Raw genomic sequence first — 14,317 nt, forward strand, 5'->3', positions numbered from 1 at the left:
GGAAATTAGAAGGGACGAAATGGGGGAGGTCACCATTTCAGAGCTTGACTAATAAGCTCCAGGTGTTTGTTAGAAATCTCAGGAATCCAGGGGTGGTGTATCTTCCCCGGAGCAAACAAGTATATGATTTTGCTTGCCGAGAAGAAGTTTTCCCCTTTTCGGGAAAACAGATAATTAAAGGCAGAATGTAAGGGAGTTTTTGGAACAGAACGGGGTGAAACAGTGCCGCTTACAGCGTAGGTAAGAAGAATGCCCCAGCCACACAATCAGCATTTATAAATGAACCTTTATTAAAGACACTTCAACGCCGTTTGTTAGACACTTCAATATTTTACATGTTTTTCAATGTACACTGTACCAAAATTTCTATAAATAAACAACTTTGTACATAAAAGTAATACTTCCTCTTTCACATTGCCTCTCAGAAGCAGCAAATTCACATATTTTGTGGAAGTAACAATCAGTTGACTGTTGAGAACACAAGTCTGAATGTGCTTACCTTTTAGAACAGTGATGACACCGGACAGTAAAATATAACAACCATTTTGTCAGTCTCTACCTTCAGCTTTTTGGCTAAAGGAACTTGCTTTCTGAGATTTTAAGGACCTTGTTTCAATGCAGTTTTTCCTGAAATACACATTGGCACTCACAAGATGGTTGGCTACCGGTCTCCAAAGTGCAAATAGGCCCAGGTCAAGGGCTTCTTAAGCTTGTACAGTCCCAGCCCGGGTCTGTCGGTGGGAGGGAAGGACGTGGAGAGAACAGGCTCCGGATCCTCAGTAGAGATAAGCTAGCCCTGAAAAGTAAGGACTCGATCCTTTTTCTCCCCCATGATCAATGTCATATTAATTATATTGGCAGAACTAAAACATCACTATTGAAAAATCCACAGGTACCAACACCAGCAGCCTCTACCTTAATAAAAAGCCTCGAATGACAATCGAATGATCGGGATGACAACCACATTTGCTTTTCTCATAGAAGAAAGGCAGGTGGTGCTTAATTGCTTGGAACAAATGCCTCGTGGCAGATTAACTACCCCCATCCTGCTTGGCAAGAACTTAAGCTTTCAAGAAAGTCACGTATGGCAGAGGTACAGGACGACATGGGCATCTCTGGACTCTGCAGGGAGGTGAACTGCAAGAGCAGCCACACGTGAGCAATACTGACAGGAAGTGAGTTCCAACGCACACGAAGGCTCGGGCCGTACAGCCTCCCACGGGGCTGGCCTATGAAGTGCAATACAAACCCAAGGACTTCCCCTCCCCACCCGCCAGATACTCCTAGGAGCAGATGTGGTTTTTAGCTTCTACAACTTCCATCCGTGCATTAAGGCACCAGAACTATTATTCCCTGCCCCCCTTCCAAAATTAAACAGCAACCTGATACGAAAAATAATATTGTCAAAATTGTACTTTTTTTTTCTGTTAACCATGCACTAAAGATTAAAATAGCCTCTGCAAAAGATATATAATATATAGGAAATCTCTGAAAACTCTTACGTACAATGGTATCAAATACTTTTCTGCTTTTGTACACAATAGCCTCTGGCGGTTCTGTGCTTCAGCTGCAAGTCCTTTAGACCACGGACACTCCACATGGAAGTTTAAAAACTCTGTACACATCAGTGACGCTTGAACTCAAGCTTCCTTACAGCCTCTCCTACCTCTTTCCTGTAGAGACGGACACAAGAGCTGAGGTAGACAAAGCCTAGCTTTTCGGTGCAAAGAGCAGGGGTACTCCCCGTTGCCCGGGGAGCTGTCCTGTCAGCGGTAGGGACTCGGGACTGGAGTCACACGCTTGGGGGAGGTGTCTGTTGGAAAGAAGCAAGTGCTGGCCTTCACTGGGGACGTCAGGAAAGCCTGAGGAGGCTTCTGGGAGCTCGGGACTGCCTGGAGTTAATGTCGAGGGAGGCTGGAGGTCTATGGAGTCTGGCTCACACAGCCTCGCTAGAGTCCCAGAGGAGGCCCCTGTGAGAAAGGAGAGGGCACGTCAGAGCCTCCCGTCTGGCTGCTTACCGACCCCCTCCCCGCCCCCACCTGCAGGTGCCTCCTTGGAAGACCATGAGCATCTACCTTTCCCATCTACAGGTGCCACTGGCTTTTTCTTCAAGGGTGTCAGCATTCTGTCGTGGTTACTGGGATAGAGGGACCCCTTGCAGTCGGCGCGGGACCTGTCAGCAGTCCCACTGGTCACATGATGCGGAGAACGTTCTCGGTCCGTCTGACTGGGCTCCTGGCTGCTTAGTGTACCTGGCTGTGTGCCGTCTCTGGTCACAGGCTGAGGATAGAAAGCTTGTTCCTTGGAGTAACCGTCCGAGTCAGTGTTACAGTCACCGCACGCAGCCGGGCCACTGTGCTCTGCAGGGACGGAGATGGATTAGAGCCATGGCCACCAAGGTCTGCATCCCCACCCGGAACAGGGAGCTCCAGGGGCCTGCACAGACCAACTCTAAAAACTCCCCTCTTCCCCCAAGTGTTGCATCAGCCCAGAGAAAGGACTGGGCTGATACCGAGCCATTAGTGAAGAATGGGCCCTCCATGTTTCAGCATTTCAGATTAATTGCTTCATGAGAGAAAGTGGTCCTACTGCTCTGATCACAGAGAAGAGAAAAAAAAATCCCACTGCATGACATCCCTGTGGTGTCAGGAGTCTTTGGAATAATTAGACAAATAGCCTCAAAAACAGCCCTGGTGAAAAGATACTTTGATTTGGGCCTTGCCCCTTATTTAATTTGCCTATAAATCTGGAAAGTTCAAGCCCAGGCTCACCACAGCACAGATTTATTTAGGAGACATGCTACTTCAGATTACAAGAGCCAGGCCACAGCTTCCTGTTTATGCACTGAATACCAAATTCTGAGCTAGTCTTAGACCGGGAATGCATCCCTCTCACTGAATGAACAGGTCTACTTGAATTTTAATTTCAAGAACTGAAGACTGGAGGGGAGGGGCAAGATGGCGGAAGAGCAGGGTCCCCGAGTCACCTGTCCCCACCAAATTACCTAGATAACCTTCAAACCATCCTGAAAATTTACGAATTCGGCCTGAGATGTAAAGAGAGACCAGCTGGAATGCTACAGTGAGAAGAGTCCGCGCTTCTATCAAGGTAGGAAGACGGGGAAAGAGAAATAAAGGAACAAAAGGCCTCCGAGGGGGAGGGGCCCGCGAGGAGCCGGGCTGAGGCCGGGGCGAGTGTCCCCAGGACAGGAGAGCCCCGTCCCGGAGGAGCAGGAGCTGCACCAACCTTCCCGGGCGGGCGGAAAGGGGCTCGCAGGGAGTTGGAGCAGGACCCAGGAGAGCGGGGATGCCCTCGGGCTCCCGGGGACACTAACAGACACCTGCGAGCGCAGGGGAGTGCTCCGAGCTCCCTAAGGGCTGCAGCGCGCACGGCGGGACCGACCGGAGCAGCTCGGAGGGGCTCGGGAGCGGCTCCAGGGAGGGAGCTGTGGGGCGGGAGCGCGAATCCACCAGCGCAGGCCCCGGAGCACAGGGCGCCGGGACACAGCCCAGGATCCGGCCTCCCCCGGGACAGGCAGAGGCCGGGAGGGCCCAGGACAGCGAGGACGCTCCTGCCCCGAGCTGAGCAGATCAGCGGCCCCGCCCCGGAGCCTCCAGGCCCTGCGGACGGAGAGCCGAGAGCCCCGAGCCCCGTAGTTCCTGCGGAGGCTGAATCCAGGCTTCCAGAGTTGCCATAGCAACTGCGACTGTTCCTCCTGGGGCCCCATGGGGTAAACAACCCCCGCTGAGCCCTGCAGCAGGCAGGGGCAGAGCAGCTCCCCCAAGTGCTAACACCTGAAAATCAGCACAGCAGGCCCCTCCCCCAGAAGACCAGCTGGACGGACCAGTGATACTCCCCGTGTTCCAATACAACTTGTTTCTGGCCACTCTGCACTGAGCAAAATGACTAGAAGGAAAACCTCACCTCAAAAGAAAGAATCAGAAACAGCCCTCTCTCCCACAGAGTTACAAAATCTGGATTACACTTCAATGTCAGAGAGCCAATTCAGAAGCACTATTCTACAGCTACTGGTGGCTCTAGAAAAAAGCATTAAGGACTCACGAGACTTCATGACTGCAGAATTTAGATCCAATCAGGCAGAAATTAAAAATCAATTGAATGAGATGCAATCCAAACTAGAAGTCCTAAGACGAGGGTTAACGAGGTGGAAGAACGAGTGAGTGACATAGAAGACAAGTTAATGGCAAAGAGGGAAACTGAGGAAAAAAGAGACAATCAATTAAGGGACCATGAAGACAGATTAAGGCAAATAAATGACACTCTAAGGAAGAAAAACCTACGTTTAATTGGGGTTCCCGAGGGCGCCGAAAGGGACAGAGGGCCAGAATATGTATTTGAACAAATCCTAGCTGAAAACTTTCCCAATCTGGGAAGGGAAACAGGCATTCAGATCCAGGAAATAGAGAGATCCCCCCCTAAAATCAATAAAAACCGTTCAACACCTCGACATCTAATAGTGAAGCTTGCAAATTCCAAAGATAAAGAGAAGATCCTTAAAGCAGCAAGAGACAAGAAGTCCCTGACTTTCATGGGGAGGAATATTAGGGTAACAGCAGACCTCTCCACAGAGACCTGGCAGGCCAGAAAGGGCTGGCAGGATATATTCAGGGTCCTAAATGAGAAGAACATGCAACCAAGAATACTTTATCCAGCAAGGCTCTCATTCAAAATGGAAGGAGAGATAAAGAGCTTCCAAGACAGGCAGGAACTGAAAGAATATGTGACCTCCAAACCAGCTCTGCAAGAAATTTTAAGGGGGACTCTTAAAACTCCCCTTTAAGAAGAAGTTCAAGTAACTCTGAACGTGAATGGGCTTAATGACCCCATCAAAAGGCGCAGAGTTTCAGACTGGATTAAAAAACAGGACCCATCTATTTGCTGTCTACAAGAGACTCATTTGAGACAGAAGGACACCTACAACCTGAAAATAAAAGGTTGGAGAACCATTTACCATTCAAATGGTTCTCAAAATATACCCTAAAAACTATAGAACACTTCTGAAAGAAATTGAGGAAGACACAAAGAGATGGAAAAATATTCCATGCTCATGGATTGGCAGAATTAATATTGTGAAAATGTCAATGTTACCCAGGGCAATTTACACGTATAATGCAATCCCTATCAAAATACCATGGACTTTCTTCAGAGACTTAGAACAAATTATTTTAAGATTTGTGTGGAATCAGAAAAGACCCCAAACAGCCAGGGGTTAAAAAGAAAACCATATCTGGGGGCATCACAATGCCAGATTTCAGGTTGTACTACAAAGCTGTGTTCATCAAGACAGTGTGGTACTGGCACAAAAACAGACACATAGATCAATGGAACAGAACAGAGAACCCAGAAGTGGACCCTGAACTTTATGGTCAACTAATATACGATAAAGGAGGAAAGACGATCCACTAGAAGAAAGACAGTCTCTTCAATAAATGGTGCTGGGAAAATTGGACATCCACATGCAGAAGAATGAAACTGGACCACTCTCTTGCACCATACACAAAGATAAACTCAAAATAGATGAAAGATCTAAATGTGAGACAAGATTCCATCAAAATCCCAGAGGAGAACTCAGGCAACACCCTTTTTGAACTTGGCCACAGTAACCGGAGAAGGACAAACAGTGTATGTTCTCATTCATTTGGGGAATATGAATAATAGCGAAAGGGAATATAAGGGAAGGGAGAAGAAATGTGTGAGAAATATCAGAAAGGGAGACAGAACATAAAGACTTCTAACTCTGGGAAATGAGCTAGGGGTGGTGGAGGGGGAGGAGGGTGGGGGGTGGGGGTGAATGGGTGACGGGCACTGAGGGGTACACTTGACGGGATGAGCACTGGGTGTTATTCTGTATGTTGGTAAATCGAACACCAATAAAAATTAATTTATAAAAAAAAAAAAAAGAACTGAAGACTGCCTGATGAGAGCATCTCTTACCCATCTTCTGCGGACCAGGTCTCCGCTGGGCTTTCTCCATCCCGTCCCACGGCTCCTTGTTACATCCGGTGCAGAGCTGGGGCTGCCTGCACGTAACGCCATGAGCGTCCACCTCTGCAAAGAGGCTTGCGTCTCTTGGACAAACACCTGCAGTAGATTCCCACAGTTAGAAATGAGGGGCTCACTCCTCAGAGTCAGCCTGATGAGAACAAGTGGCAAGGCTACTAAAATGGTCCTTTTTACAATGTTCTTTACGGTGGTAGGTGCCTGGGCTGACCAGCAAGGAGCATTTGTAACAGGCTTCCCCGCAGGCAGGCCTTTTGGTGTTCAGAGCCGTGCTGGCGAGCAGTTCTTAGAAGGACAGACCTGCCCCTGCAAGCATGCAGTCTCCCCTGTAGAGGTAGCTCACCCTAGGAGAATGTTCTAGTAGCAGACATGGGGCCACAGAGCAGGCCTGGGCCTATCCCCTACTCAACGAATGGGTTGCTTTCAGGACCTGTAATGCCCTTTGCGGCTTCTTATTTCAATCCTACCTCATCCTGACTAGGATGTAAGCCCCATGTAGTAACTTCCCAGGGGTTGGATTTTTAAAACCTTGCAAACCATGCACAGGGCAGGGCTAAGAGAACCCGACAGAAGGCTTGAGTCGGCCAGCTTTCTGGGTCAGATGTGCTCGACGTACAGCCATGCACCTGCCCTGGGAAGGGGCAGGAGGCTCCTGAGGACATGGCCACGTCAGGCTCTGAGGCCTTACCGTTGCTCTCGATGTGCCCAGTGGCCTGATGGCCACCCTCAGTCCTGGTCACAGTTTCCTGTCGGTCAGAAAGAGTCCCCTGAGAAGAGAGGTAGCTTGGAACATCCGGCGGCACAATGGTTTCATCTGCAAGGAGACATGATGGTCAAATACCAGGTACCCTGATCTTTTGTGGTGATAAGAAATGAAAACACTTGTTAACGTCAGGCCCAGACAGCAGAATCTGTCAACAGCAGCCGCCCAGGCTGTGTAGAGAGCTTGTCTGGAGGGCCCAGCTTAGCCTCGCTCCCCACCTGGGTGCAAAAATGGAGCAGTCAGAGGTCTGAGCCCGCAAAAGAGAGCGCAGTGATGGCAGGGGAGCCAGGACTAGCAGAAGCACAGTACCGTGAGGTCACTGCGGCAACAAGCCAGCACACGGCGGCCACCAAGCACGGGCCAAGGGTGCCCCTGTGGACCTGCCTCCTCTACGGACAGCACCGCTCTTCTCCCCTTGGCGAGCTCAGCCAGCAGCGGCTAACCTGTGTTGGTGACACTGTACTCCTCACTCTTCTTCCTGGTCTGGTAGATGATGCACACCCAGACCAAGGACGTCAGGACGATGCTGCACACCACTGCGATGGTGAAGGTGCCTCCGGTGGTGCCATCCTTCCTGCAGCCAGGGGCGGGCAGGATGCTCAGCTGGCTGTGCGCCCGCTCCGTGCCCAGGGTGTTGGAGATCTCACACGTGTACTGGCCCGCGTCCTCCACTACCACGTTCTGAACGATAAGCAGCTGGTTGCCGGGGGTGAAGTGGTGCCGCTCAGTGAGGCTCAGGGGGCGGCCCCCCTTTAACCAGGTGATGCGGGGGGTGGGGTTCCCGGTCGCTTTGCACTGGAGAGCCACCGTCTCTCCCATGGACACCACACGGTCTTCCAGAGGTACCACCAGGGACGGGCTTTCTGCAAGAAGTCAGAGGAGACCATATGGTTATTCTGTGGGCCTGCCCTGTCTTCTGGACAAAGGACAGTCCAACTCCTCAGTGAAGTGCCACTTGAGATCTTTTACCAGAGTGGCGAGCTTTTTAGAAGACCGAACACAATGACTAAATCATTACCATCCTGGGGGGGTGGCTTCAACAAGGAGGGGGAACTAACCCCGAGCCACACAGAAACCCCTCCTCCCCCACCTCTCCTGGGCCAGGCCTCTATTCTTCAGCAGGCCAGGTCTAGAATGTTCCATATCAAAGCTCTATAAAAAATACTCCCTTAATTCAGTGGCTATCTTAAAAAAAAAAAAACACTTGTTCAAGAAAATGTTAGCAGCTCAACATCTCAACATTTTATTTTTATTTATTTTTTTAATTTTTATTTATTTATGATAGTCACAGAGAGAGAGAGAGAGAGAGAGGGAGGCAGAGACACAGGCAGAGGGAGAAGCAGGCTCCATGCACCGGTAGCCCGATGTGGGACTCGATCCCGGGTCTCCAGGATCGCGCCCTGGGCCAAAGGCAGGCGCCAAACTGCTGTGCCACCCAGGGATCCCCAACATCTCAACATTTTAAACAACTAGAACCAGGACACCACACTCAGCCACTGTAGGTTCCACAGAAGCGTTTGAGAACCTCGCCACTAGGTATCTGTGCTATTCGAGGGCCCTCTCCCACATCCGCACACGTGTACTCATATACTTAGGGGAGGAGTGGTCGAACCAAAGACTTTCAGGGTGGCGTTCACGGAAACGGTGCCGGCCGAGTTCTGGGCGGTACAGCTGTAAAGCCCCATGTCCTCTATCTTCACATTTGTGATGAAAAATACATCATCATCGGGCATGACGTGCATGCGTCGTTCACGAGCAGCAGGGAAATCCGTGCCTCCATCCTTCTGCCAAGCGATCTGGGGGTTAGGGTGGCCGGTGGCTGCACATTCAAGACGGGCCGTGGTGCCGGTGCGGATGGCAAGGTCGTGGGGGATTTTGGTAAATGACGGCAACACTGCAAAATACATACCGTCAGGCTCGCATTAAGGAAAAGCAGGATGCAAAGGCCGGACAATCCTCTGGGAAAGAGACCTCCCGCTCTATATGGGGGTGTCCCCTCCCCACCCTTTGTGCCAAGGCTGGGCTAGAACAGACGGTGGGAGTGCCCACCGCCTTTGAGAGAGGAGCAGTAGGCTTCCCAAAACTGCCCAGCCTCTTCCTTCCCGGGCTGGCTCTCTCGTTAACCCAAGACTGCTCTCAGCCCCCTAAGATGGAAACTTTCTATGAAGCCATTCCCCTTTGATCCCTTATGAGGCAATCTTTCCATATGGAGATACCCCATAAATGCTGGGGTCTGACACTTGCCTGCCTTAAGTAGCCACCGGAACAGAGCCCGGGAAACAAAGGTATCTGCTCCAATAGGATGTAATGAGAGCAGGAAGGAAGACCAGCCCTCTCCCTGGGCAGAGCAACAGGATGGCCCTTCCCTCTTGAAGAAACCCATGGAGGGGAGGGGTGTTGGGGCCACGTCACTGGATGCTCACGAGCTATAGGCAGTTGGTTAGCTTATTTCTGCCACATACTCCCTGACCCAGCAGTTAGCATCCAGCACAGACCGGGGCATCACTGCAGTTCCCATCAAGGTCATTTCGGTGGGAAGTCTAACTGCTCACGGAGCTTTTGATAACAAAGAGGACTCCTTCAGGATAAGCCAAGACAGTAGGCCAAAGTGGGGTAAAGACTGTGCTTTCCTGTGATCTTTAAGGGCTTCAAGACACGGTGGTTCCAGCACTTTTTAACGGGAGGTTTAATCAGGTTACTGTGGTGGGTGGGGGCTTACCTACTCTAGCTATTGACTTGTCTTCTACCCTAAACTCACTCTAACAAATAGCAGCCCTGAGAAAAGCCACCTTGATAGGCTCTAAAGCTCAGAGGGCAAGAGCTTCCCTACAGTCAGGGTTTGCTTGGGATCTGGATATCAGACGTCAAAGTTTGCAAAGAATAATAAATGGATAAAAATACGAGGCTTGGGCCCATAATTTCATTGAACATAACAGCTGGATAGAAAATAAGTCTTCAAAAACAGGTAAATCACTGAGAAAAAGCCTTCATGAAATCTACAAAACTTGCTCGGGGGCCAGCCGGGTGCTAGTGATACAGTAATGTGCCAGTGAAGCTGCGTGTCTCCTGTCTGTATCCCTCCCACCCGGATCACAGAGAAGCACGGGTGGCTCTAGAGGACTCCTACACTGGAGTGAACAGCACTTCCTTACCATTCACAATGAGCCTGGCTTTGTGGGAGTAGGTAGAACCGAAGTGGTTGGTGCTGACACACTGGTAGCGGCCCTCATGTCCGAAGGTGACGTGGCGCAGGTGCAGGATGGTGGTGTACTCCATCACCTTCCCATCCTGTGTGCGGACGTGAGCAAAGTTCTCCATGTCGGCATTGGCCAGAACCTCGTTGTCCTTCTTCCAGGCAAATGTCATCGGGGAGCTGCTGCTGCTGGCTGCTGAGCACGTGAACCGGATGTCCTTGCCCACAACAGCCATAGTGGGCTCTGGCTGGGTGATAATCTGTGGCTTTGGTAAGTCATCTGGGGAGAGGAGAGCCAAATTTAAGAGTCTCCCACCCAGGTTCTCAGGACACAGAGGGACCACATCTTTCAGGGTCTCTGCTTGCCCTCAGCTCCACCAAACACTGTAAGCGACTCATACCACGGATATCTGGCCTTATCCAATTATAAACCTCTGGGCAGTATCACCTCTATGACCAAACTCCTTGATTACAACAAACCCATCCACTGGCATGCGTGTACCAAAGCATGTATTTCAAGAATTTCCATGAGAATGCCACGGTTCGCCTCACTTGCTAACTACCTTAACACAGAACACACTAACAGAGTCAGGAAGTGATTCTCATCAGTCATGACTGCATAGACCTTACCCACAAACTTCACTCCAAAAGGAGTGGAGTAGGAAGCACTTCCAGAATGCGAGACAAACTCTTCCAAAAATCTGCACCTCCATGAAAGCCACAACAACACTAGCAAAAATGGTTATGATTAACTTTTTAAGAATTCCAGAAGGCTGTAACAACCAAAAGGCCCTAACAACCCATGGAGGGTTGACTCAAAAAAATGCCTGAATTTCAGGAAGGAAAATGAGCTTTGTGACATTCTAATTTAGCTTATGTTCCATCCCTCTCTTCCTAGCTTTGTGGTATCCTTAAAACCAAACAGCTTAACAACCACCGAGAGGGGCAGAATGGGTTTGGAGCCCCAACAAAAGCCCCATCCTCTGGCATTATGTGACCTGAGGCAGTTGGCTCAGCAAGGAAGCCCTATCCATTGGACATCTGATGGAAACAAGCAGCAGCCCATGGTGAGGCCATATCAGCTGAGGCCAAAAAGACACTGGCCAAAAGACTAGAAAAAACAGTGAATGAAATGCAGACCATGGGCACTGAAAAGGTCCAACATGTTCTTAAGGCTCTAGAAGGCCACGTGCATGTGCAGGGCAATATGCATACCCAAGACAGACCTGAGAGGATCCTCATTTCTTACCCGTGAGTATGGTTCGGTACTAAACAGGAAGTAGTGGCATACCGTCAACATACAACAGAGATGCTGGGCAGAGGATGAATGACTTTCCGAAGTGATTTAAGGATTTTCTGTCCAGTCATTAGCTAACCAGGGAGGGACTGTAGTGGCTGCACATAACAGACTACAATATTTGTCCAAACAAACAATTTGTCCAAACAAATTGTAATGATAAACAGAACAACAGCAAACCAGGGGAAGACAGAGGAGAATCTGATCTCTGGAGTTGCCATATTATTTTAAAGGCTCAGTTTCCAACAAAAAAAAAAACTACAAAACATGCAAAGAAACGAAGAAAAAGCAATCCATGGAAATTGTTCTTGGGGAAGCCCAGATCATGGACTTAATAAAAACCTTAAATTGGCTTTATAAGTATGTTCAAAGAACTAAAGGAAATCACGTCTAAGAAAATTAAAGGAGAAGTATCTGAATACTTTCACACCAAACACCAATAAAGAACTAGAAATTAGGGCGCCTGGGTAGCTCAGCTGTTGAGAGTCTGCCTTTGTCTCCGCGTGATCCTGGAATTCTGGGATCGAGTCCCACACTGGGCTGTGAGGAGCCTGTTTCTCCCTCTGCCTGTGTGTCTGCCTTCTCTCTGTGTCTGTCATGAATAAATAAATAAAATATTTTAAAAAAATAACTAGAAATTGTAGAAGTAAACCAAATATAAATTTGGGAGTTTGAAAGTATAATAACTGAAATGAAAAATCCACCAGAGGGGCTCAAAAGCCCAACTGAGCAGGTAGAGAGTTAGTGAAGTTGAGACTATCCAATCTAAGAAACAAAAAGCAATGAAGGATAAGGAATAGTCAGAAAGACCTGTGGGATAGCATCAAGTACAAAACATACAAATAATGGGAGCCCAAGAAGGAGATAAAAGAAACAGAGTATTTGTAGAAATAATAGCCCCAAACCTCTCAAATTTGATGAAAAATAGGCATTTACAACCATCCAAGCAGCTCAATGAACCCAAAAATTAAAACTCATAGGTCTCCACCCAGAAATTTAATAGCAAACTGTCAGAAGTCAAAGACAATCTTGGAAGCAACAGGAGAGCTGTGACCCATCACATACAAGGGATCCTCAGTGACATTAGCAGCTGATTTCTCATCAGAAACCATGGAGGTGAGTAGGAAAACATGGTCAAAGTATTGAAAGAGACTGTCAGCTACGAATTCTATATCTAGCAAAACTGTCCTTCAAAAGTGAAGGAGAAATTAAATCACTCTCAGATTTAAAAGCAAAAAACCTGACATGCACTGCTACCACACCTGCCCTACAAGAAATATTAAAGAGAATCCTTCAGGCTGAAATGAAAGGTCACAGTAGTAACTCAAATTCACACAAAGAAATAAAAAGCACCATTAAAATAACTACATATGTAAGTATACAAGTACAGAATATTTTTGAAACACTCTTCTATCTGATTTAAAAGGCAACTACATAGAGCAACAATCACAAAACCGCGTTGATAGGCTTGTGATGAATAAAGATGTAATTTACATGACACCAGTACCACAAAGGAGCAGCTCCACAAATGGAGCTTAGTAGGAGCAAAATTTTGTAATCACTGAGATTAATTTCATTTTAATCTGAACTAGATTGTTTTAAGATGTTAATTATAATCCCCACAGCAATCATTAAGAAAGTAACTAAAAAAATAGTAAAATAAACAAGAAGGGAATGAAAATGGTACATCAAAAGATACCTAATACGAAACCAGTCAGTAATGAAGACACATAGGAACTAAAAACCTAAAATACACAGGAAACAAACAGCAAGCAGTAAATTCTATCCTATCAGTGATTACATTAAACAAATCAATTAAACCTTCTGGTCAAAATGCAAGATTACCAAAATGGGATAAAAATCCATGACCCAGCTACATGTTTTTTTTTTTTTTTAAGAGATACACTTTATATTCAAAGTCACAAATAGGAACAGCTGCCAAAAGAGAGCTTTGGTATCTAATTATCAGATAATATAGACTTTAAGACAGAAAGGGTTAACTAAGGAGAAAGAGTAACTTCTTATAATGTAAAACGATCATCTCTAAAGACTAAACATCAAACACATGTGCGTCTAACAGAGCTCCACAAAACAAGAAGCAGAAACAGAAAACCGAAGAAACAGACAATGCAACAACAGTTTGTACAATTCAATACTCCATGTTCAATGAGGGATAGAACCATTAGGCGGATCAACAAGGCAACAGAAAACTTAAATGACACCATTAGCCAAATAGACCTATCAGATATCTACAGAACATTCCACCCTACCACAGTAGAATAAACATTTTCAAGTGCACGTGGAACATTCTCCAACAGACCATATGTTATGCTAAAAAAAAACCAATCTCGATAAATTTTTAAAAAGACAGAAATGCTACAAAGTGTCTTTAATGACAGTGAAATGAAGTCAGGAATCAGTATCAGAAGGAATACTGGGAGTCTAATTTGTGGAAACTACACTCCACTTTTGTAAGTTGAAGAAGAAATCATAAGACAAATTAGAAAATATTTTGAGATGAATGAAAATGAAAACACAAGTACCAAAACTTAAAAGCTCAAGCCTAAAACCATGCTTCTAGATTTAGAGCTGTAGATGTCTACATTAAGAAAGTTCTCAAATTAATGACCTCATCTTCCTCTTTAAGAACTCAGAAAAACAAGCTATATCCAAACCAAGCAAGAGGAAATAATAATTAGAGCAGAAATAAACGACAAAGATGGAGGAAAAAAAAATCAACGAAAACAAGTGTTACTTCTTTGAAAATACAAAATTGAAGACTCTAGACTCGCAGAGTTTGGGGTGATGGGGAGAAAATTTCAAACACTAAAATTAGGAAAATAAAGAGGGTACATGACGACGAACCTTACAGCAATGAATGAGAACACTATGAACCATCTGCATGCTAACAAATGAGATAACCTCATATATGCACAACTTCTGAAAAAGACAAACTATCAACTGACTCAAGAAAAAATCCAAATAGAGAAACAAATTTTAAAACTTCACATAAGAGGCCAGATCCAAATGACTACACTGATAA

At 47.0% G+C, this 14,317-nt stretch overlaps 1 protein-coding gene across 1 annotated transcript in view; it reads right to left on the reverse strand.

The window, feature by feature from the left end:
* Nucleotides 1–266: 266 nt before the first annotated feature.
* Nucleotides 267–14,317, reverse strand: part of LOC129512472 (leucine-rich repeats and immunoglobulin-like domains protein 1) — an 89,101-nt gene continuing 75,050 nt past the window's right edge. Inside the window, 7 exon segments of the mRNA XM_055329749.1 lie at nucleotides 267–1,970; nucleotides 2,076–2,360; nucleotides 5,956–6,102; nucleotides 6,710–6,835; nucleotides 7,228–7,647; nucleotides 8,397–8,678; nucleotides 9,937–10,257. Of these exon segments, the coding sequence (XP_055185724.1) occupies nucleotides 1,711–1,970; nucleotides 2,076–2,360; nucleotides 5,956–6,102; nucleotides 6,710–6,835; nucleotides 7,228–7,647; nucleotides 8,397–8,678; nucleotides 9,937–10,257 (1,841 nt within the window). The 3' untranslated portion in view covers nucleotides 267–1,710.

Source organism: Nyctereutes procyonoides, unplaced genomic scaffold (genome assembly GCF_905146905.1).
Source record: "Nyctereutes procyonoides isolate TBG_1078 unplaced genomic scaffold, NYPRO_anot_genome, whole genome shotgun sequence".
In the NCBI taxonomy this organism is placed as follows: domain Eukaryota; kingdom Metazoa; phylum Chordata; class Mammalia; order Carnivora; family Canidae; genus Nyctereutes; species Nyctereutes procyonoides.